General features: G+C 37.6%; 2 protein-coding genes and 1 long non-coding RNA gene across 15 annotated transcripts in view; 1 reads left to right on the top strand and 2 right to left on the bottom strand.

Annotated features, from left to right (window-relative positions):
• Positions 1-14100, bottom strand: part of TTK (TTK protein kinase) — a 43747-nt gene extending 29647 nt beyond the window's left edge. For 2 of the 4 annotated variants that reach the window (XM_049092273.1, XM_025444504.3), the window contains exons 1-10: positions 13907-14100; positions 12608-12748; positions 9825-10047; positions 9366-9472; positions 6985-7128; positions 5825-5939; positions 5592-5664; positions 5406-5497; positions 3886-3973; positions 2802-2922 (exon numbers count right to left, since the gene is read on the bottom strand). In XM_049092273.1, coding sequence (XP_048948230.1) covers positions 2802-2922; positions 3886-3973; positions 5406-5497; positions 5592-5664; positions 5825-5939; positions 6985-7128; positions 9366-9472; positions 9825-10047; positions 12608-12746 — 1102 coding nt within the window. In that variant the 5' untranslated portion in view covers positions 12747-12748; positions 13907-14100. Of the gene's footprint in view, positions 1-2801; positions 2923-3885; positions 3974-5405; positions 5498-5591; positions 5665-5824; positions 5940-6984; positions 7129-9365; positions 9473-9824; positions 10048-12607; positions 12749-13750; positions 13770-13906 lie in introns of those variants that run through there. The other 2 variants (XM_025444503.3, XM_049092272.1) reach the window with 2 other exon arrangements.
• Positions 14101-14140: 40 nt separating this feature from the next.
• Positions 14141-17586, top strand: LOC125752241 (uncharacterized). Its single transcript, XR_007401256.1, has 2 exons — positions 14141-14395; positions 17330-17586. It is a non-coding gene; the product is annotated as an uncharacterized LOC125752241 (long non-coding RNA).
• The window catches only part of LOC118350379 (uncharacterized), a 35257-nt gene continuing 26463 nt past the window's right edge, over positions 17361-26154 (bottom strand). For 2 of the 10 annotated variants that reach the window (XR_007401251.1, XR_007401250.1), the window contains 5 exons: positions 25983-26146; positions 24612-24720; positions 24107-24286; positions 21354-21467; positions 18569-19506 (listed from right to left, as the gene is read on the bottom strand). Coding sequence is in view for 2 of the 10 variants with exons in the window: in XM_049092274.1 (XP_048948231.1) it covers positions 18337-18517; positions 21354-21467; positions 24612-24720 (404 nt within the window). In the remaining 8 variants the exon portion in view is untranslated. Of the gene's footprint in view, positions 18518-18568; positions 19507-21353; positions 21468-24106; positions 24287-24611; positions 24794-25982; positions 26147-26154 lie in introns of those variants that run through there. The other 8 variants (XR_007401253.1, XR_007401252.1, XR_007401255.1 and 5 more) reach the window with 8 other exon arrangements.

Raw genomic sequence — 26154 nt, 5'->3', positions numbered from 1 at the left:
CTAGCAAAAGATAAGAAAGATCTCTACACAGAAAATGATTCTCGATAACAATTTAAAGACTACTTATGAAGGGATTTGCCAGGTTAGTGGATGAGACAACTTACCTGTTAAGATGTCAACCTGTCCCGTTAGGATCTCAGTCAAAATCTCATTTTTTTTACAAAATGGCGTTTGCATCTGATAGATCCTAACATTTATACAGAAACTCAAAAGGCCTAAATAGCTGATATAACCTCAAAGATGAATGAAGTTGGAAGATTTTACAACTGACAGATATACTTATTGCAGTAATTAAGGTAATACTGGCACAAAAATAGATAAAAAGAACTGTGAAATGGAGAAGAACCCAAAAGCAGACATCACACACAGATCACTTAATTTATAATTCAGTGAGGGAAAAGAGGGTCTTTTCAATAAATAATGCTAGACCAACTGGATATCTATATGAGAAAAAAGCCCAAAAGAATCTTGATACTTCATCTTACATATACACAAATATTAAGTTCAGGTAGAAGATAAATCCAAATGTGAAAAGCAAAATGATAAATCATCTAAAATATATGGAAGATCTTAGAATAGGAATAGATTTGTTTAAAGACACAGGAAACAGCACATAGGAAAAGACTGATAAATTAAAATGCTTGATATTTAAGAATTTCTTGTTTTAAAAAGTCTTCACTACATAATGGGAAAAAGTTACTTGTAGCACATATATCCAACAAAAGATACTTAGATATTATATTTAGATATTATATTTAGATAATATAAATATCTCCTGGGTATCAACAAGAAAAAATTGCAGGAGTCAAACAAGTACTTCACAAAAGGATTTCCAAAAGGCCAATAAATACAGAAAAAGATATTTAATGTTGTAAGTCATCAGAGAAGTGCTAATTAAAACCACAATGAAAAAAAATAAAAAAATAAAAAAATAAAACCACAATGATGGGGATCCCAGGGTGGCTCAGCGGTTTAGCGCCTCCCTTGGTCCAGGGCGTGATCCTGGAGACCCGAGATCGAGTCCCACATTGGGCTCCCTGCATGGAGCCTGCTTCTCCAGGCTTCTCCCTCTCTGTGTCTTTCATGAATAAATAAATAAATAAAATCTTAAAAAAATAAATAAAACCACAATGACATATCACATAGCAGCATCCAATGTCTAAAATTAAAAACCAACAATAAAACAATTGAGACTAAGATGGAGGAAGAGCAAAATATCTGGTCAAAGGTACAATCTTTTTTTTTTTTTTTTTTTTTTAAGATTTTATTTATTCATGAGAGACAGAGAGAGAGGCAGAGACAAAGGCAGAGAGAAAAGCAGGCTCCATGCAGGGATTTTTTTTTTTTTTCCCTCCCAGGATTGGGATCACACCTCAAGCCAAAGGCAGATGCTCAACCGATGAGCCACTTAGGCATCGCACAACTATTCTACAGGACTATTTGGCATATCTGGCACAGTTGAACATATGCACATCCTGTGACCCTATAACCTCAATCTTTGAATACACCCATAAGAAATGTGTATGAATGGAATGCTATTTCACTGGGCTGTACTCATGATTTGGGAAATTTTGTGACTGAAGTTTTACTATGTAAGAAGGTATCACAGGCACTGTGTAGGTAGGTACTCAACAAGCATTTATTGAAAAACATTAAAATAGGTGTCAGATTACTACTAATAACAAGCATATTTGGTAAAGATGATTTTTCAATAATACCAGTTCATAATAGAGGTCATGAAAATTCCCTTCAAATACTAGGGATAGGAATCTCTTCTTAGTCAAAATAGTGACAAAAGAGATTATTCCAGGGTGATTAACAGTCCCAGTTTGTTGGGGACTGAGGGTCAAACTGATGTATGAAACTTCCAGGACTAATACCAGGAAAGTTTCCGTTTGTAAACCAGAGTCTCAGCAAGCCTAGTTTGTCCCAGTTTTCCTCCTCTGTCCAATTAAAGAAAAAATAGTCAATCTTGCAACATTTGTTTGGATGGAATCATCCAATTTGTGATCTTGTTCAAAAATCTTTAATGGTACTCTGAGGTCTACAAAAAAAATTTAAGCCTGGCATTCAGTCTACGAGTCTTATCTCCCACTTCTACATGACCTGTTACAGTTTTCCACATAACTAGACTGTCTTGGTTTCTAAAATGTTTTATTCTTTTGCTTTTGCTATTCCCTCTCTCCAAAATACTCTATCACAGCTATTTCTTCCTCTTTAAACCCAAACAGTTCTTTGTGTTTCTTTTCCTCCATAAAACATTTTCTTATTTACCCTAAATCAATTAGTTCTTCATGTTACTCTCTTGAGTTCTCTAGCACTTTATTTATGTGGTTCTCATGACACTTTCTAAACTCTACACAGCATTATACTTAAAAGTCTCTCTCCCATGCTTGATGGCAATCTCTTTGGGACACTGTCTCATTCATTTGTATACCCTTAGAACATTTATCATAGTACTCATATAGTAGAAAATCAAATGTTTGATAAAAAAGAGAGAATTGTCCTACAGATACAGCTTCTGTGATTTTTTTTTCCCAGAAAGTATTTGTCAAGCCAACTGAGAAACCTAACTCAACCCCATTGTAATGTCCTTCCACTCTTCCTTTTATGCACCTTTTAGTCAAACTTCTGTTGCTGCAGAATTCAATACATTTTCAAACATTCTACATCATTCAACTGGCATACAAAATGAAGAGATATAGGTGCACTCTTACATTGCAATTCTTAGATGGCTGGTCAACTTCCACAAGCAACAAAGTATTGTTTTTATTTAAGGAAGCTTATTTTGTTTCTCTTACCTTCTAATTTTGTTAGAAGACTTGATTCAGATTTATTCTTTAGGGTTACTGAATCAGTATCAAGTTCAGAACTCTTCTCATCTGACATCAGAGATTCCTTGGAATTGATATTTTGAATAGACTACATGGAAAGAATTAAGTTATCAAAAAAGATAAAGTCTCAAAAATAACAGCACTAAAAAAAAAAAAACAGTAACAGCACTAATTTCTCTTAGTGTTCAAAATACTGAAGTCTCATCTATGTGAAAAGATTGCTAAGTAAACTACCTACTATAATCAGATGTAGACAGACAAACTCTAATATTAATTTCTTCAATTATTGATTAGGGCATTGGGAATGGCCATATGTGCTTTCAAAGGACATAATCAACTGCTAAAATATATTCACTTAATAAAAGAGACTGAAATTTTGAATCCAACATAAGACATGTCTCATTATTTTGTTACTATGATTTTATTTTACCCCAAAAATAACGTTAGTGAAAATTAAGATTTGTATAAGTCTAAAACAGTAGTTATTTTAAATCCAAAAACTATTCTCTAAGATAGCTATGATTAGTTAAAACAATAAGCACAGACCATGGAAAAGGAATTGCAAAAATTGTGAGGCCAGCAGTTGAACTCAAGTACAAAATAGTATAACCCCTAAAACCCCTAAAAAAAAAAACCCCTAGAGACTAAAACTGTATCTTTGAATTCACAAAGATACATTATAATTTACTCTCATTGCTGCATAAGATGCCCTGTCAGATCAAATAATTAAACACATCAAGAAACAAAAGTTGGGGGGAATGGCTCCCCAGCTATTCCCAAACCCAAGCCAACTAATCTACTTAAACTTATGCATAATAATTGTTACTTCAAAGGTATCCCGGGAGATCACCGATCATTTCTCTACCATCTCAATTTTGGAGGAACAGTTTAGGACTTCCATAGTACTTCCCATTAGTAGTCCCTATAACTCTTGGGGCTGCAGGAACTCTGTTGGATACCTTCTCCAGAAAAAACTCTATGGATCCAGGACCAGGACCCTTTACTCCTGTTCTCTCACATGCTCCATGTAAAGATTTAAAAATCAAAATACCTTTAAATGTCTCAATTCACTGGAATCATTTCCACTTGATTTAGATCCAGACACAATTATATCTCGGCGTTCTGATCCAGAGGTCTGTCTATTACCCACAAAACAAAATTGTTTTAAAGCTTAACTTGAAATTAATCTTTATAATGTGTTATTTTTTTTCCATTTTAAAGTTGAATTTTTAACAATATGTACACTTAATTAGAAAGATTTTTTTGAAAAAAAATTTAAATAGCATAATTACAATACAAATGTAATTAAATTGTATCTAAATTAGGTGCTGGCAGTGACAAAACCAACAGAGATAGGTATTACTTCATTATGTATTAAGTAACAGTTGTAACTAAGTATGACTGTGGTAATGGAGAATGGGACAGCAGAATATAGGTAAAACTAAACTTCAGATTGAAGTAGCTTAAGGACCAGAGTACAAACCTTCCCATGGGCCTCTACCATGCCTAGCAGATAGTCTGTCATTACAAACACCAAGAAAATGACTGGCTTGGTTTTGTTCTTTATTTATACTGGGAGAAAGTCTCCTTTATTCTTCATCTAGGTGTTCGAAGTGGAGACAACAAAAGTTATCTTCTAGATTTTGGATAACCAAAATGCTCTCTTAATATCTATCTTTGGTCAAGCCCTAAGCATGACAAGATTTTAATTAAAGAAGATGCCAACTAAAAACAAGCAGTTGTACTTTTGAAGTTTATTTGTAAAATGGTTCTCTGGAATCCAAGGAGGCTTTTTAATAGAAATAAGAAATCAAGAATGGTTAGTTAAGAACAGACCAGAAAAATTTCTTTAGCTAAACTGGAATACTAGATCCCATTTTTTAAAAAGGGATAAATACCCCAACTTGAAGGAAGGAGAACACACTGGATATGATGAGCAATATTTCATTTCTACCTGCCCTGCCCCACCTCTTGATGCTCTGGGCTCTGAAGCAAATGAGCGAATTAATCATCTTTCCCACTGATGGCTGCTCTTCTCCTTGAATGAACTAGTAAAGAAATTCTAGATCTCTTTCCACTCTTGCTATGAAGACTTTCATATATATGAGGAAGAGAGTCTTACCAGAGAGGTTACTTCTTAAGCAAGAAATGTCCAAACATTTGTTTTTACCCCAGGGACATCTTCATAAACTTTTAAGCTTAATATTGATGTAATATTTTTTTCTCCTTCTTTCCTAATTTGTTAATCATTCCTTTAGTTTTCTTTTTTAAGATTTTATTTTTAAGTAATCTCTACATCCAAGATGGGGTTCATACTCACAACACTGAGATCAAGAGTAACATGCTCCACCAACTAAGCCAGTCAGTTGCCCCCCATTCCTTTGATTTTTAAAGAGTGAAAAAGCAAAATAAAGTCATATTTCCTACTCATTCCTTTGTCCTAATAGCATTTAGAGACTTGGTAACCTTTAATACTAAATATTTAATCATAATTACTATTATGCAATAAAGGATTCTGTCATCAACCTTTGAGTATTGAAAACAAATTGAAAAATTAAAATTCAAACATACCTTTTAGTAAAACTTGGTAAAACTGAACCATCTGTCTTCCCATAATCCGGGCTATTTAGAAGGTTAACTGGGACTCTTCCAAATGGGCATGACTAAAAAAATTTTGAAAGATTTAGTAACTAACTAAAAAATAAACATATACCTTACTGCTATCATTTTAATCAAGATAGATCAAAAGTAACTTACCCGTTTAGCTTTGTTTGTTTGTTTCAAGGAATTTCGATGACCTATCTCTGCATCTTGAGGGGGCAAGTTCTCTCTACACAGAAAGAAAATATCCCAATTTTTAAAAGAATAATATTAACATATGTATTTCTATTAACTGCTAGTATTTTTACTGTAATGTGAAAATACATCTGCAGATGTATAAATAATGTAAATGTATGATGAACACTAAAAACCAAATTCAGTTTCCTTACCCATACAAAAACCTGGCTTTTGTAGTCTGTCCTCTGGAATCACAACTGATGTTCCTATTCTGTAAATGTCCAAGTGAATTGGGGAATGGTTCTTGAGTAGTCAATACCATAGATACTGTAAAAAATTTTCAAGTGTAATTAAGTTTATTAAGACACGAGAAATACACAAAAAGTAATGGGACACCTAGGTGGCTCAGCAGTTGAATGTCTGCCTTCGGCTCAAGGCATGATCCCAGAGTTCTGGGATCAAGTCCCATATCCGGCTCCCTACGAGGAGCCTGCTTCTCCCTCTGCCTATGTCTCTGCCTTCTCTCTGTGTCTCTCATGAGTAAATAAACAAAAATCTTAAAAAATAAAAAAGAATATCTAAGAAGATAATTTATAGTAAACATTCGTTCCCAAATATGACATGCAGACATGAAGATGTTACAATTCTCTAACTATAATTTGTAATTTTCATGACATACCTGTTTCCCCAGAAAAAAGGCACAGTCCCTATTTCTAAAAATAAAAAGTCACTCTCTTGCTTAGACTGAATTGTTTTTAATGTGTTACTAATGGGTTTGATTAAAGAAAAAAAAATCCAACAGGGTTAATAAAGATTTTGTTACTCCTTAAAGTCCTACCTCCTTTACATCTAAAATTTAATCTTAGATTTTGATCATTCTACAAAGATGGTATTTTTTTTTTAAAGATTTTTATTTATTTGTTCATGATAGACATAGAGAGAGAGAGAGGCAGAGACACACGAGAGGGAGAAGCAGGCTCCATGCCGGGAGCCCGATGCAGGACTGGATCCCAGGACTCCAGGATCGTGCCCCGGGCCAAAGGCAGGTGCCAAACCGCTGAGCCACCCAGGGATCCCCTACAAAGATGGTATTTTAAAAAAAAATATTATCCTGAGGGTGCCTGGGTGGCTCAGTGGGTTAAGCTTCTGCCTTTGGCTCAGGTCATAATCCTGGGGTTCTGGGCTAGAGCCCCACATGGGGCTCCTTGCTCAGCAGGGAATCTGCTTCTCCCTCTCAGTGGCCTGCCCCAGCTGCCTGTGCGCCCATGTGCATGCTCTCTCGCATTCTCTAATTAACAAATAAAATCTTCATAAATAAATTATCCTGAATTTTTTGCCACAGAAAAGTAGTAGTACACATTAATACATTTACCTGATAAACTCTTCTTTTCCTCCTCTGAAAGCAGCTGCTTCTTTTGAAGGTTTAAATTCTGAATGGCAATTTCCAGCATTTCCAGTGGTACTGCTCCACATTCTACAGCTTTATGAAGAAGTTGTTTACTTTTTTTGAAATTACCTAACAAAGTAAAAAATAATTGTCATTTTAATGCAGCAATCTTCTATTTCTCAGATACTTATTCATCAGGATCTAGGGAGAAAATTTAAAAATTTAAAAGGTTTAGGCAAAAATATTTATTCCAAGATTCATGTACCTTATTTCATTAGCAAATAAAGCAATTTCTCTCTTCTGGTAATAATGCCTGTCAAATAGTTTACTTATGTAATATGTAGTTAACATAATTATGCATTAGTTTATCACTACTGTCTGTTTTCTTTTCTTTTTTTTTTTACTGTCTGTTTTCAAAAGTAAAAGAAATATAACAAAGTAGTATAAACTAGGGGCAGTAAAAACCAAATAAAACGAAACTTAGGGAATTTAGTAAAAGGGAAAACTAAACCCTAGATGTTATTATAGTCCTAAGAACACCAACCTGTTACAACACAGTATAATTATCATTCATGACAACATTTAGTTATTAAGGTTGACATCTTTTGCTAAAGAGAATCCTCCATCAAAAGGATCTATATTTTAAAAAGTAATAACAGAGATTAGCCTTTAGCTACCAGACTTAGCTATACCATCCCAAAAATGCAAAATAATTGAGATTATCATAATTATCTGAATACAAATAAATTACCAAATTTTCTTTCAACTGCAAACCTACTCAATATATTTTGTCTAGAATTTGATTTATCAATATCAAATGTATACATCATGGATCATATGGAATGTGTTAGCATTTATGGGAGCCACTCAGCTATGCTATACACTTGGCACTTAGGATTTAAAAATGATTGAGAGATGGCTTCTAGCTTCTGACAGTTTACAAATTTTAAGAATATAAACATATCTGATAGTGGCTTAGTATACATTTATTCAGAATAGTGGTATTTTAGGATTTAAAATTTTTAGAGCAGCAAAAGAAAGGTAGGCTTAGATAAGAACTAGTAAGTAGGGAGCTTAAGAAGGTCATAGACCCTTTTGAGAGTCTGATAAAAAATGTGGAATGTCCACCAACCTTACAAAAATATATATACACACTTAACTGCACATATGATTTCACAGATGCACATAATTCCTGAAAGCCTATTCATAACCTTGTTCAAAATAATCACAATTTTGACCTTGAGGCCACTACTACATTGCAGTGATAGTTTATTTCTTTTTTACAGATAACAGAATTAGAGATTTTCAGTATTTATGTGTCCTAATGTATAAAATTTACAGTTGCTATTGATAGGCCGTAATACTTCAACAAATAAGTAGAATGAAGGAGAGAGGGTATTAAAGGCCTGGCCAAACTTACTCTAATTAGCAAGGAGGAATCAATTTTCCTAGGCAGAAAAGGAATGATTTTTTTAAAAAGTCACCTGACAGTGCACAGGATGGATTAGAGATGATTCAGATCACTAGGCCTCAAATCTTGTAAATAAGTAAAAGTTCAGGGTTCTCAATCCATTTCCTGAGGTTTTGCAATGCTTTTCTCCAACCTCAACCCTGGGAAATACACTCCAGTGACTAAGCCCTGCTTTGGGCACCGGGATGGGGATTCTGGTTGAGCCAAACCAATAGTGATAATGTATGCATACTGGTAGTAAATGGGATTGTGGTTGGGGCAGAAATAAGGTAGAGGGAAAATTAGAAACATGTGGTCAGAAGGCAGACTGAGCACAGATCCAAAAGCCCTGGAAAATGAGAAAAAGAAAAGACTAAAGAATGGGTAGGCTAAAAACATCTGAAGAGATTCTCATGGTTCTGTCCAAAAAAGTCCAGATTACACAAGAATCAAATGAACAAGAAATAAAAGGTCCTACAGTAGTTTGCTTTGTCTTTTTAATTAAAAAGGATAACTACCAATTAATGCTACAATTATATTTTGATGTGTATCTTGGTATTATGAAACCAAGCATAAGGAAACTTTATCTAAGTGCCAACGTAAGTATCTTATGTCCTTCTATCACACAAATATTCAGTGAAAAAGCTACTTTCCTTTAGACATTTCCTGAATCTAATTAATAGCACAAACACAACTTTCCGGCTTATTTCCAGGGATTATGCCTCACAAGTAGAAAAGCTAGTATAACAAATATTCTCTGCATTTATACGTCAGCGGCATTCTTCCCCCACATTATCTGATCAACTTTCATGCTTTTTGCCGCAGAATTCCACTTCATATGTATGATTTAACACTACAATGTGAGTTACAGCAGTAAGCAATCTATTAAAATTTGGACTTGACATTTTCAAATTACCTTGCGATAGTTCAAATTGTGCAAAAGATATATGCACGAAAGCAAATTTCTTGCAGTTTGCTTTGGCCATATGAAAGTAGTCACGGGCATCGTCCGGCTCCTGAATACTGTAATAAAGATTTCAGAGTCAAATTTTAAGAAAAAGGACAGAGCTACCTAAGTTTGAGAACTCCTCATTCAATTTTCCAAGGAACGTGGGATATTGTTTTTTTCTGTGCGTAAAATTAAATACTGATAAGTTGATTTTTAAAATGTTTTTAGGCAGAGTCCAGAATATGTAACTTTTGTGGAAATACGTACATAGTAAACAGAGTTTACAATATTCACTTGTAAATTCTAAACAAAAAAATTTGGTTAAGAAATATTACTTTTCTTACAATCAACCCTGACATGTTTCTTTTCATAATGTAGTTATGTGCTATGTATGTAGTTAAACGTAGTTAAAAAGTGAATACTTACGCTTTTAATTCAGCAAATCTCACTTGAATTTGAGCAAAACTCTCATTTTGCCCATATTTATCTGGAGGCAGGGCTTCAATTGCTTGACTATAACGACCAATCAATTTATTTAAAAGAGCATCATTTAGAGGGACACTGTTTTTCTCTAGTTTGAGCAACAAATTCAACCAGTCCTCTGGGTTGTTTGCCATCATCATAATTTGATTAACAGTTCCTGAGTTATCTGAACAAGAAGAACAAAATATACCATAACAAATGCCAAATTGCACTTTCCCTTCAAATTAGTTAATAATTTGTATTTTTGGTATAGATGTACATAAACTCCTTAAAACCTTTAAAACTTCAACAGGTCATAAATATAAGCAACTTATTTATTGCATATATGTCTTTATAAGAGTTTATCTTACTCCAAAAGTTACATATTTTGAAGGAAAGAAAAACTTTGGAAACAGTTTTCTTATAAGTAGCTTTTTAAAAAGACCATATGTAGTCTAAGGAAATTTTATGCTCTACCAGCTTAATTCTATTTCAGCACTCTAACTATCCAAAGAAAACCTAAGCCTCTCCCACCAACACCTATAACAACTTTTTTTTTTAAATCTTTTTTTTAATCTTATTTATTTATTTATTTATGATAGTCACACACACACACACACACACACACACAGAGAGAGAGAGAGAAAGAGAGAGAGAGGCAGAGACACAGGCAGAGGGAGAAACAGGTTCCATGCACCAGGAGCCCGACGCGGGATTCGATCCCGGGTCTCCAGGATCGTGCCCTGGGCCAAAGGCAGGCACTAAACCGCTGGGCCACCCAGGGATCCCACCTATAACAACTTTGTTAGAAAATTCATCAATGACTTACTCATTAAAGATTTTAAAACTTACTGTTGCATTCTTAACATACCCTTCTTTACCTCATCCATCCAACACAATCTCCATATACCTCAAACTTACCTTTAACCCAGTCAAACAAAACTAATTTATAAAAGATAACCGGTATGGTTATTTTCTTCTCCCTCCAAGTTACCTCCAGAATTTTCATGTTGTGATTGATTGATGGATTGATTGATTTACTTACTGTCAGTCATTTTAAAAAGACAAATTGAATTAATATCAGTCTCCTGTTTAGGATATTTTAGTCATTACTCACATTATTACATTCAGATTTCTCAGAGAAACTATCATTTCTATGAGTTTTAGTTACCTTCAATAAGGGCAAAATCTTTGCTTTTACAAAAAAAATTGTTGTTTCTACTTTTACTAAAACATAACATGTTCATAACTCTGCTTTTTAATTTTAATCTGGGCTGATATTAATTTCATTTTCCACTTTTTTACCTCCCTTCCATTGCCTTCCTAAAAAATTAGTCTGAAAAATGTCTAAAAACCACTGTTTGCAAATGTATTCCTCATGCCTCTGAGTACTCCATTCTCTCCCTACTCAGAACTTAAATTGTGTCTTTATTGTGCTAGTATTCAGTTGATGCCAAGCATATTTCACAGTGCAGCACAGTGAATATATAAATTCTTGTCACCTAGAAACCATGGTTTTAAGCATCTATGGATGCTTATAATACTTACAATGACTTATATCCCAGCTATCAATATATGTCAAGTATTTAGTTTTGAGTGAGCTAAGAATTTTAAATAAGGACTCATCTTGGTGTGCAAGCTTTGTTAACATTATTTAAATACACATAATAAAGTATGGTAATATTCTAAGATTTTGCTTAACACCAAAATGATCAGTTTCTAGGTTGTTCCAAGTGAGTAGGATCTGCCATCATGACTAGACCTCAGGGTCTTCCACTTATTTTCAATCCCTCACCTATTTAATGGTCAATATAGATATAACAAATTTATCCAAAAGTCACATTTCAAACAACCCCAACAATCTGAAATAAAGAAAGAATTAGGCTTCTGACCTAACTGCTCATAAAGCTAGGGTATTAAACTTTGGGGACTTTCACTCTTTCATCATCCAATAAAAATTTAAGTATCTACTAAATGCCAGGCACCATTTTAAGCTCTATAGATATAGCAAATCAGACAAAAGTCATGCCTTCATGGAGCTCACATTCTCGTGGAGGAGACAGATAACAAACAAATTCATGAGTAAATTAGATATAAGGTGATTAGTGCTATAGAGACAAATAATACAGGGAAAGTATATACATGCTCACACCAGCAGGTTGCTAGGTGGGCTAGGAAAGGCCTCACTGAGAGGACCTGTGAACAGACTTGGAAAAGCTAAGAGCAGAGAGATATCTCAGGGGCGATGTTCAAGGCAGAGAGCAAGAACAAAGGCATTGGGGTAGGTCTAGCATATAGGAGAGAGCAGGGAAGCCACAGTCACTGAAACAGAGTAGGCAAGAGAGAATAGAATAAAAGGAGTAATAGTAGGATAAAAGAAAGATTCTCCCCTATCAAAAATTGAGTGTTTGACTTTAAGTGTATACATCATTTCATTACGATTCATCTGGTTCTCAGTTTGCAGCAAAAATGAAATGGAAAAAAATGGCATATCTACTGTTGGCAGGCGTATCAACAAAAAGAACAGCTGACAGTAATGCAAGCATTAAGAGTACACTGTAAAGGGTTTCTATTTTTAGGAATGCAAAAAAAACATGGGAACATTTCCACACAGAAGGGTTAAAATACAAGGTGTTTGTAGTCTAATTGGTAAGCAACAATTACTGAGAAAAAGTGTATTTGTGAAATGCAAGTGGTTAACACTTCATTCCTTAACCTTAGCGGGCACTCAAAGAAAAGAAACTCACCTGTAGAATCAGCAGAGACTTTATTCAAGCTTAGTTCATCAGTAAGGTCTTCATTTTTAAATTTATTTTTAATATCTCTCACTTTGTTCATTATAGAATCAATTGTCAATTCTCTGCCACCTACGTCTTCAGCCTCCATTTCTAAGGCAAGAAAAAAAAAAAAAAGAACTGGGCATCATTCCTTTTTACTAGCATTAAAGAAAAAAGATGTTTTAACTAGCCTTTTAGAACCCAGAAGACTAAAGTATTTGTTATACTATCACATCTAAACACAGATATTATCAGAGTAGTATTTGTGAAGCTTTGTGCATAAAAACAACAGCATATCCTTGTAATTTGTCCAGCAAGGTTTCCAATAGGCCAGGTACGCCTTTTCTTCCCAAAAGAAACTTCAATGAAGCCATTGCACAACACAGAAATTGTTGCCCGTCCTTACTTTCAAACTTTCCATTTTTCTTCCACACTTTCACTTTTTCCAGAATTATTTCCTCTGGGCCATGTGCAAACCCTTTTTTTTTTTTAATGTGAGGGAATGTTTGCTTGGATTCTGGCGACAATATAGATATAAAGAATGTTTTTGATAGTGATAATAACCATTCCTTTATTCACCAGCTGTATGCAAGCCAATCTGCACATTACAAGTGCTTCCAAGGCGTATTGCCAAAATGCAATAAACATTATCGCCTTTTATTGATGAATGGGATATCAGAAGGCTTATTCTTATGCCTATTTGGCAGAATTATGATTTGCTATCTTAAATCATGCTAAAACCAAGAAACCTACTGTATTCTTCTAGCACCGAGCACTTGCTCACCTGCATGGTGGTGATGCTGCAAAGGGCAGTTCATCCTGTCACTCTCAGGTTTGAGATTCTCAGACATTAACCCGGTGGCCCAGGGTAAATACTACCAATACCGCCCCTGACCTCGAGTTTTGACAGTGAAAAGGGGCGATAAAGTGGGCAGCCAGACACCACTGGCTGAAGTCGGGTTCAAAAGGTAACTGTCAGAACGAGGTCACCGTTTCCTCTCCCAGTCCTAAAACACCAGCCAAGAGGGCAAATCCTTTGGGAAACGATCTCCTGTCCCCAAAACTGCCCCCAGGGGCCCGCCAGGCTCTCTCTTCGGCGAAGTACACACCCACCTCTCGTTTCCTGGGTCCTCAGCAAAATCGCCCCCTCCACCCACCCACCCGAGAGGCGGAAGCAGCGAAGCCTCCCCTCCCCCTCCCTTCGTGCAGCCGCGCCCCCCCCTCTTCTACCAGGCCCTGAGTCCTCCCCGCCTCGCTCTCACCACTCACCGGCCCTCGCGGCTAAAGAGCCCCACACACGGGCCGCCGCCGTCCCTCGGTGTGTGTCTGCGAGGGAAGAACACCGCGGGAAAGCGGAATCCGGAAGAAAAGATGGAATCCAGATCCCTCTCCTCAAACACTTTTGAATTTCCCCGCCGCTACCGCCGCGGCTGCCGGTTGGTCAGTTCTGGTCACGTGGGAGCGTCTGCCGTCATTGGCTCGTGCGCGTCAGCGCCGCCCGGGTGCCTGGGATCGCCCAGTTCCGCCGCGGGAGGTCCTGCGCTCCGACTCCTCCCGGTCCGCGCGGGCGGTAGCGTAGTGCTGTGGCCGGGTGGGGGGGGCGTCCCGGGTGTCACCAGGCCCGGTCTCCTGCCTTTCCCCGTCGTAGGCAGCCCAGATTCTCGCCGGGGAGGGAGCCACCCCTGGGCAGGGCTACCTGGCGAGAGGAAGCTAGTGACGGAGACCGTTAGTCCCAGCATCAGGACCTAAACGATGCCTGTGAGTCGGCCCTTCCCGCCTCGGTGCCACCCGACTGGGTCCTTCACCCTCCCGCTGCCCCGCTTAGGGGGGACGTGCAAGCAAGGATCTTTCTCGGAGCCGCCTGTACGCCTGCTGCCTGCGCAAGGATCTCCGTGCTTTTTTGAACTTGAGCTTCCCCTTGGCCTTCCCGCTCTAAAATAAATAACTCCGCGCTTCCTCTTGCAGCCGAGCCCTCCCTCCCCTTTGTCAGAATTCAGCTCGGAATACGCAAGCCCGTCGGGAAGGCAGCGGCCGGAACTCGCGGGATCAGCCCCCTTCCTCCCAATTTGTCCCCTTTAAGAGCTCAGGCGCCTGCAGGGAAAGGGCACCTCCCTTGCTGGGCCTTTGCTGTTAAAGTGGCTTTGTGTTTCCATGTTGCGCACATTCTGCTATAAACATCGGGGTGCAGGTGTCCCGGCATTTCCCTGCATCTGTATCTTTGGGGTAAATCTCCAGCAGTGCAATTGCTGGGTCGTAGGGCAGGTCTATTTTTAACTCTTTGAGGAACCTCCACACAGTTTTCCAGAGTGGCTGCACCAGTTCACATTCCCACCAACAGTGCAGGAGGGTTCCCTGTTCTCCGCATCCTCTCCAACATTTGTGGTTTCCTGCCTTGTTAATGTTCCCCATTCTCACTGGTGTGAGGTGGTATCTCATTGCAGTTTTGATTTTTATTTCCCTGATGGCAAGTGATGCGGAGAGGGACAAATATTATATGGTCTCATTTATTTGGGGAATATAAAAAATAGTGAAAGGGATTATAGGGAAAAGGAGAGAAAATGAGTGACAGCATCAGTGAGGGTGTCAGAACATGAGAGACTCCTAACTCCAGTAAACGAACAAGGGGTGGTGGAAAGGGAGGTGGGCAGGGGGATGGGATGACTGGGTGACGGGCACTGAGGGGGGCACTTGACGGGATGAGCACTGGGTGATATGCTATATGTTGGCAAATTGAACACCAATAAAAATAAATAAATACATAAATAGATAGATAGATAGATAGATAGATAGATAGGCAGCCTGGATGGCTCAGCGGTTTAGCGCCTGCCAGGGCGTGATCCTGGGGACCCGGGATCAAGTCCCACGTCAGGCTCCCGGTGCATGGAGCCTGCTTCTCCCTCTGCCTGTGTCTCTGCCTCTCTCTGTCTCTGTCTCTCTGTCTCTCATGAATAAATAAATGAAAATCTTTAAAAACAAATAAATAAATAAATAAATAAAAATATTTACAAAGATAAAAAAATAATAAAGTGGCCTTGTGGTTCAAGGCACCACTTTCTCTTCTCTGCCAATTGAAGAGAGGTCTTTGTTGTGTCGGCATTAGGACATCTGTTGTGTGGTAGAAAAGGCTGGTTGGTTTTGTGTATGTGTAAGAAAGGAACGACAGAGGTCCCTTGTTAACTCCAAAATTGCCCTGAGAACCCTTGCATTCCCAGGTCTGGCTAGGCACTTAGCCAGCCAGGAAGCCTTTCCTCACTTAATGCATCTTTCCATGTCTACTGGTTATATATTTATACTTCAGCAGAACAGAGTCATCTGCTTTGCATGGTTGGGTGATCACCACCTCTACACCATTGTGCCTAACACTGCATTTACCTGGAAGAAATTGGTTATTCCACCAATTCTTGTTGATGTCTTAGGGACTGATTCAAAACTTGCATTTTCCTAAAAATACACCCTAACATTTCTTTCTTTATACTCATTCCTTTGGTGATCTCCAGTCTCAATTTAAAAATATCAACTGTATGCGAATGACTCCCAAATTTATATGTCCAGCTGAGTTCTCTCCCCTGAACTTCAGAATCATATATTCATTGCCTACTTAACATCTCTACTTACCCATCTCATAGGCATCTAAAAACTGAAAATGTCCAAAACTGAGCCCCTGATCTTCCTCTCCCTTATCCCCCAAACCTATTTCTTACAAAATCTGCTCTGTAAAAGACAATTCCATCGTTCTAATTTTTAGGTCAAAACCTTTGGTGTATGCATGACCCCACATCCAATCTACAAACAGACTGAGTTAGGTCCAGCAAGGTATTCCTGAAATGCTACCACTCCTCCCCACCTGCTCTGCTACCAGCCTAGTCCTTCATCACTCACTTGAATTATTGCACTAACCTCCAGGCTGGTCTCCTCGCTTCTCTTCTTCATCTCACTTCAAATTATTCTCCAACACAACAGAGTAATTTTAAATCACATCATTCCTTTGCTCAAAACCCTTCAGAGCTCCTTGTCTCACCCAGAATAAGAGCCAAAAGTCCTTACAATGGTCTAGAGCTACACTGTTCGGTATGGTCGATTAGCTACATAGGCTATTGAGTACTTCAAATGTGGCTAGTGCAACAGAGGAACTCAATTTTTAAATTAATTAGGTTCATTAAAACCTGACATTCTGGGCAATTATTGGAAGATTTCTATGTTTAGAACCTGAGTATGTGAATCTACTTTTTCAAATGTAAATCTGTGACATCTACATGTAGATTAAGTACTTTCAATGAAAGTGCTTATAGGTTTTACATATAAATACACCCTGGATTTTGAAGACTTAGTATGAAAAAATGTAAAATATATTATGGATAATGTAAATATTGATCATAGTCTGAAATGATATTTTTGATATATTGTATTAAAGTATATCATTAAAATTAATATCACCTGTCACAGACCAGAGGCAACTAAGGAGATATGATAAGTAAATGCAATAGGGTATCATGGATTGGATCCTGGAACAGAAAGTGAACATTAATGGACAAACTGATGAAATCCAAATAATAAATAACTGTGACTTAGTTAATAGTAATGTACCAGTTTTGGTGTCTTAATTTTGACAAATGTATCACAGTAATATATGATCTTAAAGATAGGAAAATTGAGTAAAGAGTATACACCAATTTTCTTTTTTTTTTTTTTAAGATTTTATTTATCTATTCATGAGAAACACAGAGCACGAGAGAAAGAGGCAGAGACACAGGCAGAGGGAGAAGCAGGCTCCATGCAGGGAGCCAGACGTGGGACTTGATCCCGGGACTCCAGGATCACAACCTGGGCTGAAGGCGGCGCTAAACCCCTGAGCCACCTGGGTTGCCCATACACACCAATTTTCTATACTACAATTGCAACTTTGTGTAAACCAAAAATTACTTCAAAATAAAAAATTTATTGAGATTTAATTTCATCTGTTTCTTTGTACTTTTTTAATATGGCTAAAGGAAATTTGACAATTACATATGTGATTTGCATTATATTTCCAGCAGTGGTCTATAAAATCCTATAGTTTTACTTATTTATGTTATTTATTTTCTGACTCTACCTGCCCCTCCAGTAGAATGTAAACCCCAGGAGTACAGGAATTTTTGTCTACTTTGTTTGATACAGTATTATTAGGGCTTAGAATGGTATCTGGAACTTTGCAGACACTCAGTGAATGTTAGCCAAATACTAACATTTGCAATCATTGGAGTATTTCAGAATCCTGTTTCCTCTACTATATTTGCAGACTTCTTGAGAACAGGCAACTAACCACGTAAGCTTCCTATAAGTGCTTGAAAAACCTTTTTATTGTATCCTACACTACTCTCAGAAACTATTTATTGACAGGTTATCATTACAAGCTATTCAGAAACAAAACTAGGTACCATTCTTGGCTAAATGCTTTCTTAATTATTTTCATGGAAGATATGTAACAATGTGCCATATTGGAATAAATAGTTCCACTGCAGTGTTTAGATGTCCACATATGAGGGTGTCCATGGCTCTCCTGCTTTACCCAGAATCAGTGCTTCTGACTTACCTATCCAAATAGATTTTGACCCTTACCTGTTGTTCATTCAGGCCATTGGAATCATAGACCAATGATAAGCCACTTCCAGAGATGAGTAAGGAAATGAAGTTGTTCCAGTCAAGATGATGTACCACAATCACTAGTTTGTCTTAAAACCAACTTCATCTGGGATCCCTGGGTGGCGCAGCGGTTTGGCGCCTGCCTTTGGCCCAGGGCGCGATCCTGGAGACCCGGGATCGAATCCCACGTCGGGCTCCCGGTGCATGGAGCCTGCTTCTCCCTCTGCCAGTGTCTCTGCGCCTCTCTCTCTCTCTCTGTGACTATCATAAATAAATAAAAATTTAAAAAAAAAAAAAAAAACCAACTTCATCTGACAGTGAATAAACTTGTTTATTTTCAGTCAAGCCTTCCACAAAACAATACAATTCACCAAGAATTCACCAATTCACCTTATAACTTTAAGATGGGAAGCTTCACATTTTTTTCTTACACAAATAAAAGTTTGGGTCATGTAAGTTTGCCATTATCATCATGTCACCTTTTTTTGCTAATCTGACAATTTTCTGTTAGCATCGTTTTGTTTTGTTTTGTTTTGTTTTGTTTATTTCAATTACTGAAGTTATTTTACATGAGTTCACTAAATCCCAAACTTTATTCCGGAAACTGTTTCCCATACTTGGATTTACTTTTGAAATGATAGTTTTTAGAGAATGTAGTCAGTTATGCACTGCTTTACAATGATTTATTCTGGGACTAAAAACGTATTCGTATACCTGCTTTGGGTGCATTTAGGAATGGTATGAAGCTATAGGAATGGTCAGAGTCTATACAAATAATAGAAGGAAAGCTACATATCACAGAATGGACCAAGTATTTTTCAAGAGAAAAAAGAAAGGACAAGGACAGTCAACAGAGTACTTCAGGATTGTGAAGAGAAATGGCAATGACGGTTTAGATTATGTTCTGACCCAGGAAAAGAGCAGTGACATTTTGGGACCACTACTTGGAAACCAGGTATTATTTAGTTATTCAGGCAACAGATCATGCTAACAAATGACAGAAGACAAGTAAAATTCCGATTTTTCTTTTTTTCTCCATCATGGATAATAGCATTCAAACTGACAATCTTAAAAAAGAAGATGATTGGGACGTCTGTGTGGCTCAGGTGATTAAGCATCTGGCTCTTGATTTTGGCTCAGGTCATGATCTTAAGACCCTTATGGGGCCCTGCTCTGGGCGTGGCATCTGCTTGAGATTCTCTCTCTCCCTCTCCCTTTTCCTCTGCCCATCTTCTCTTCTCCCTCCACTCCTGCCTCAAAACAAAAAACAAATATGGTTGAGGTTCTTATCAGGTGAAGCTATATAAGAAAGATATTTGGGGCGCCTGGGTGGCTCAGTCAGTTAAGTGTCTATCTTTAGCTCAAGTCATGATCCTAGGGTTCTGGGATGGAGCTGCATGTTGGGCTTGCTGCTCAGCAAGGAGTCTGCTTGTCTTTCTCTCCCTCTGCCACTCTCCCTGCTGTGTTCTCTCTCTCTCTCTCTCTCTCTCTCTCTCCCTCTTGCACTCTCTCTCTCAAATAAATAAATAAAACCTTAAAAAAAAGACATTAAAATTTCATTAAAATTTACTGATACAATGACTTTTTTAAAAATTTTAGCCATATGTTTTCAATCTCGGCTATATAAAAGGAACCTCACATAGCTGGGTAATATACTGGAGATAATAAACAGAATATTGAAAAAAATTTGTATTATAGTCCCAGAAACATTGTCAGCAGCTTCTGAAAAGTCATGATAAGCGAGACCAATGATGAAAAATCAGAAACAGACAAATGGCTCTTTTTAGTAAAAGTAAATTGTGGAATTTTTGCTCAATTCTGGAATACATTATAGAATTGTTTGTAAGCAGAGAGCTGCAGATACCAACATGAATTCTTTAAGAAAAATCCATGTAGAATAAACTCTTAATTGTGACAGTGTCTAAATTTAGGGAAGGCAATAAACATAGAATACCTTCATTTATGCAAAGAAAGTGATAAAACCTCCCTTACTGTTTCGATGGTCCAGATATGGATCTGTTACCCATGATGCGAGATGATCCTGCAACTCTATGGACCATTATTCTCAAAGAACACTGCCTAATGGTTTGAGAACTTCATGGTGATCCCTAGTGGAAGGCCTCAAAACTCTATCATTGGTCTTACACTAAACTACATATTTTATCTGTGTGACAAATATATAGCAATAATGTTTATTCCTTTGACACATTAATTAAAACAAAAAATGAAAATGTTAGAATAGAATTAAAAAGGGCAAAATTAACATTATGAAATTTATAGGGATAGATGTAATTTAGGTTTATAAAAATAAAATTCTCAAATACATAATTAGAGTCCAGCCAAGATAAACATAGTCTAGATTTAGTATCTATAAACAACAAAAACCTCACAAAATAAACGAAACAAGCATTTTCAAGCATTAGACACCAGATGGCACAGGACAATGATCCCTGAAGGTAAGGTAACAAACAAATGAGCGCTGACATTGTGCATTAGCTCCAGCAGAGTGTTTCCAAGATGCAGTATAGGAAGGGGAAAGCCAGGAATTGCCTCGCATTCTCCATAAATTAAGAAGATAGGATTTGGGATGGTCATGGCAGCTAAAGTTCACAGGACCAGAAAAAGAGAGCAGGACAGAGAGAGAATTCTGGAAATCTATAGAGAGGCCTCTTGAGGCTCTGGCTGAGTACCAATGAGTGCATGTGTCTTATTTTCCCCCAAGACCAGGGGAAAATAATAGCTGGAAGGATCAGAGGGAATAATCTCTAGAGCCCATAAAAAACAAGGGATGGTTCATGTTCACAGAGCATCAGACAACGGACTTATATATTGCCTTAGTACTGGAGCAAAACTAGCTCTAGACAAGACTGCACTGGTCCAGCCTAACAAAACTTAGGAGCAAACCTTAAAAGGATCAAGTTGTTTCCACATGGTTTAACTGCATCCCAAAACAAAGCTCAGTAATATGTATGGAAATATAAGATCATTCAACCAGATCAACTTCACAATGTCTGGCATATAACCAAAAACATTACCAGTTATTCAAAGAAGCAGGAAAATGAGTGGACTAAACAACAGAGATTTATTTTTTCTGCACCTTGGAGGCCAGAAGTCCAAGATCAAAGTTCTAGCAGGGTTGGTTTCCAGTGAGGCCTTCTTTCTCAGCTTGCAGATGGCGACTTTCTCAGCGTGTTCCTTAACTGGATTTCCTCTGTGTACAGATTGAGAGAGAGAGAAAAAAGTCTCTCCTTATAAGAACACATCCCATTGGGGGTGTCCTAATGCCATGACCATACACATTTTGGATTTCAACATATGAATTTTAGGGGGGGGGACACAAACTTTTTTTAAGGGTGAGGATGGACCTTCCCCACCTTTTTAAAAAAATATTTTGTTTATTTATTCATGGACATAGAGAGAGAGGCAGAGACATAGGCAGAGGGAGAAGCAGGTTCCATGTAGGGAGCCCGATGTGGGACTCGATCCCAGGACCCTGGGATTACACCCTGAGCCAAAGGCAGATGCTCAACTGCTGAGCCACCTAGGTGTCCCAGGGGTACACAAACATTTGGTCCATATATAATATATATATGTCAGCATATATAGTGACTAATATGGTTAAAACTATATATATGAATATAATTTTGCAACCATATATATGTAAATATATACATATAAACACATAACACACATATTTCTTTAAAGGTGGGTGAATGGATGAAAGTAAAATAAATATAAATGAGAAATCCTATTGGGAAGCCTCAAATAGTTTCAAAATGTTTAGAAGATATTTTGAAGGTGGAATTGTGCTTCATATTTTAGTCTATTAGTGACTCACTCTTTTGAACCTGCTAATTCAGTTTTCTATTTCTTTGATAAATCCACATTCCTCCACTCTTTCTGAGAGTCCCTTGGGCTCTGCACATATGTTCATATATAAAAAACAGACACCCAGAGTGCCTGTGTGGTCCATCCAGTCAGTTAAGTGTCTGCCTTTGGCTCAGGTCATGGTCTTGTGGTCCTGGGATCGAGCCCTGAGTTAGGCTCCTTGATCAGTGGGGAGTCTGCTTCTCCCTCTCCATCTCCCTCTGCCCTGACCCCCATCCCTGCTCATGCTTTCTTTCTCTCTCTCTCTCTCTCTCAAATAGATAAATAAAATGTTTAAAAAAAAATAAAACAGGCAGCCATTACATAGTATTTGAATTGTCTTCCTTTGCAATCACTCTTCTCAGGGTCCTATCAGGTCTCTGCAGGACATCTTTGCCATTTTCCCTGTTACATTACTATTATTAAGACTTTTAAACCACAAGTTTTGTGTGTATGTATATATATGTATGTTGCTAAACTCCTCAACATAGGACTGTGGTTTTTTGTTTGTTTGTTTTTCTTATTGTTTTTGTTTTGTTTTAGTGGGCTCAAGACCTGAGCTGATATCAAGAGCTGGATACTTAACTGACTGAGCCATGCTCCCCCAACATAGGGCTGTTTTAATGTGAAAGGTAGGCCTATAAAAGTTCCACCTCCATGAGCCTCCTGGGAGAGTCAGTTGCTAAATAGTTAGTCTTGGTATAGAAATCCTCCAGTGAAGAGGAGGAAACCAAAGCTATCCTGGCATAGGGAGTGTCCATTTTATGTCCCCTGGAGTGAGTAGGCAGGAGTTCAGATATTAAGTCAATGTAGAGACACTACACATTAGTGTGAAGAATAAGGTTGGTGATAAGTCACTGAATAATGCCACCCGACATTTTCTCAGGACCAGTTCTTAAGAATTGAGGTTTCTTCAGAATTGAGGGAGACTACTATTAGAAAATAGAAATGAAAACTCTCAGCATCTGTTACTATAATTTCTAAGATTATGACTGTCCCCTGCTTAAAGCATTCATAGCCTTCCTAGTAACCAAAGCAAGAAGCCATGCTCCTGACCAAAGTCTAAGACCCTATATTATTTGACCCTTCCTAATTCTCTAAGCTCATCTCATCACACTTTCTCCTCTCTCACTAAACTCTAGCTCACTGGCTTCTTCTCAGTTCCTTGAACACATTGAATTTGTTCTCATCTAAGGCCCTGCCTTTTATTGTTGCTTCTACCTAAAACACTCATCTGCAGATCTCTGGTGGTTGGCTATTTTCTATCTTTTAGGCTCCTGTTCAAATATTACCTCTTCAGTGAGACTTTTCAGTTTTTTGTCATCGTATCACTATGTTTATTCTCTTCATTGTACTTAACCCTATATGTAGTTTATTTCTTTTATTGATCTTTGTGTTTATAATTTATTATCCTTGTGTTTATCTACTCTTACCAAGTAAGCATTCTGAAACTAAAATCCTTCCTTGATTATTTGTTTATTATTATGCCAAAAACATTGAATGATATATAGCATATTGTAGGTTAATAACAATAACGATAAAAATTGTTGAATTAATAAATAAATGAATCTGTGCTGCTCACTGGGCTATGAGGTCTGTAAGACCTGATTAAAATATGTTTTGCACAGTATATACTATATCCCCCTACACAGAGGATATGCTTAACAAATATGTGCTGAATAAAAATTAAAGAGAAATAATAAGTCAAGGGGAACCCTTAAAAACCTAGGAGGCTAAGTCATTTTGGTCAGATAGTAATTAAATGTCACTGCATCTTCCATCTGTGGTTATTGTAAGTCTGCATCTAGCTCTGAAGGGACCTCGCCAGCCCGTACGTGCATTCAGGGTCACTTGAATATTACTCAGATTTCAGATCTTATCACCCCTAGTTGCATAAAGCTGGTCCTCAACCCCGAAGATGTTCCCTTTAGCATTTCTGAGAGTTGTAGAGGATGTCTTACTTGTAATCGGAAACACAGATACCTTACTAGATAGATAACCACATTTCTCTTCCAGCAGTCACCACAGCTTTCCCAAATCCTGTTCCTCCAAGCATCTTATTCTTCAGTAAACCCTGTGGCTACTCCACTGAGCACAAATGATGTCATCACATGCTGTAGTTCTTAAAAGTTCACAGGTTCCAATTTGTAACATTCAACCAATCTGAGGAGTCAAAAACAATGCAAAATATATCTGTGTGTATGCCTTCAGGTTTTATGAAGTGTTCCGTGAATGTTCTTCCAGTTTTAATTTATCGTCCTCATTTGACCTAGGACTCAGACATTAATGTATGGGACTGGGCTAAGAACAGATATGACAGTCTTTCCTCCTCTGATGACTAGGGGTTTGATAGTGGAGTTCATTAGGTCTCCCTCCTTCCACCCTTAGGATAAATTCTTTTCCGGGAGACCCTCTTTCAATGACTTCTGTCAGAGTATTTCACAATTTACCCCAAATACCTAGTAGCCGAGTAGGAAACAAAACTCACGCTTTTTCCATGTGCTCTTCAGGCCTCTGGAAAATAGGCTGGTCATAAATTTTCCAGGCATGCTTGGACAGGTATGAGCCTACAGGAGCTGCACCCTGGGTTTGCCATCCTGATACACAAGAAAATCTTCAAATGAACTCAACGATGACAAGCTTTCGAATCACATAAAGCCATCCTACACCCTTGATAAGAAAGCAGCCAGCAGAAACAGAAGCCGTGAGGTGGCAGCAAGCACAATTTAAAGGCCACCAAAGGGAACATAGAAGTCAATTACACCAAAGTATATTCTATCAAGGGCTGGAAGGAATTTGGGCTTTCCATAATTCTACTGGAATTCCTCCATTTTACTCCTCAAATCAGAGACATGAGTTACTTGTTAATCTATATTGACTGGAAGGATAAACACAGCATTAAAATTGTTGCTTTATTTGAATAATGGAATTGTGGTACTTTTTTAAGAAAAAAGTTTAGTTTTTATACTTCGTTACTCTGTTTTCACCATTAAAGGGCCAAGGAATAAGCGAAGAATACTATTATGTATCTGTGAGCCTATCTATTCTAAGATCATCAGCTCAACAATAACTTCTTGTTCAAAGCAATAATTAATAATTAATTCTCTTTAATCCCCTGTCCAGTTTGTGAATGTGTATGTTAAAATCCATGACATAGGAGTAGCAGAATCTTGATTCATAAATTCAAAAGTGCAAGAGCAACCATATTTGTTTATAATCAATAAATCACTTGAAAGTCAACTTAATGCCCCATTCTTCTAGGCTGGTGGGAAATTCAGTAATAATTGGGGCTCCACCCACCCAGGGCTGTATCTCTGTCTTGTGTTTGACTAAGACTCTGGGGAGGGGGGCTCCAGCCATTAGTCATTTGCTCACAGTTATTACTGAAGAACTGTTGGGACATCTCCAAGGAATCTGGGGCTTTGGTCCTCATTCAGGACCCTGGAATCATCAGTAAGGCTGATAGTACCTGTGCTAATAGTGTTCTGAGTGCCCCTAGAAAGAAGCCAGCTCCTCTAGGAGTCTTGCCACCTCTTGCCTCTGAGGCAAGGAGATACTAAGGGACTGGTCACCTGCTTGGAATGAATAATTCCAAAAAAGCCATCAACATGAATTCCTAGAGAACATTTATAACAACTAAAACACATATAATTAACTTTGTAACACACAGCTGTGAGGCTAAACATAATAAACAGTATTCTGAAATTCTAAAACAGTTTCTGCAGATTAAATAGAAGGCACAGAGTGGTTAAAGTCTTTATTTATTTATTTATTTATTTATTTATTTATTTATTTATTATTTATCATATTTAGAATTATCTTCTAACTTATTATCTAAATTCATAAAGAAATTCAATACCAGGACACCTGGGTGGCTCAGTCATTGAGCATCTGCTTTTGGTTCAGGGCATGATCCCGAGGTCCAGGGATTGAGTCCCACATTGGGCTCCCTGCAAGGAGTCTGCTTCTCCCTCTGCTTATATCTCTGCCTCTCTATGTCTCTCATGAATGAATAAATAAAATCTTAAAAA

This window comes from Canis lupus, chromosome 12 (assembly GCF_003254725.2).
Source record: "Canis lupus dingo isolate Sandy chromosome 12, ASM325472v2, whole genome shotgun sequence".
Classification (NCBI taxonomy): domain Eukaryota; kingdom Metazoa; phylum Chordata; class Mammalia; order Carnivora; family Canidae; genus Canis; species Canis lupus.
The sequence above is the reverse complement of the archived record's forward strand: the minus strand, read 5'-3'. Positions and strand labels throughout refer to the sequence as shown.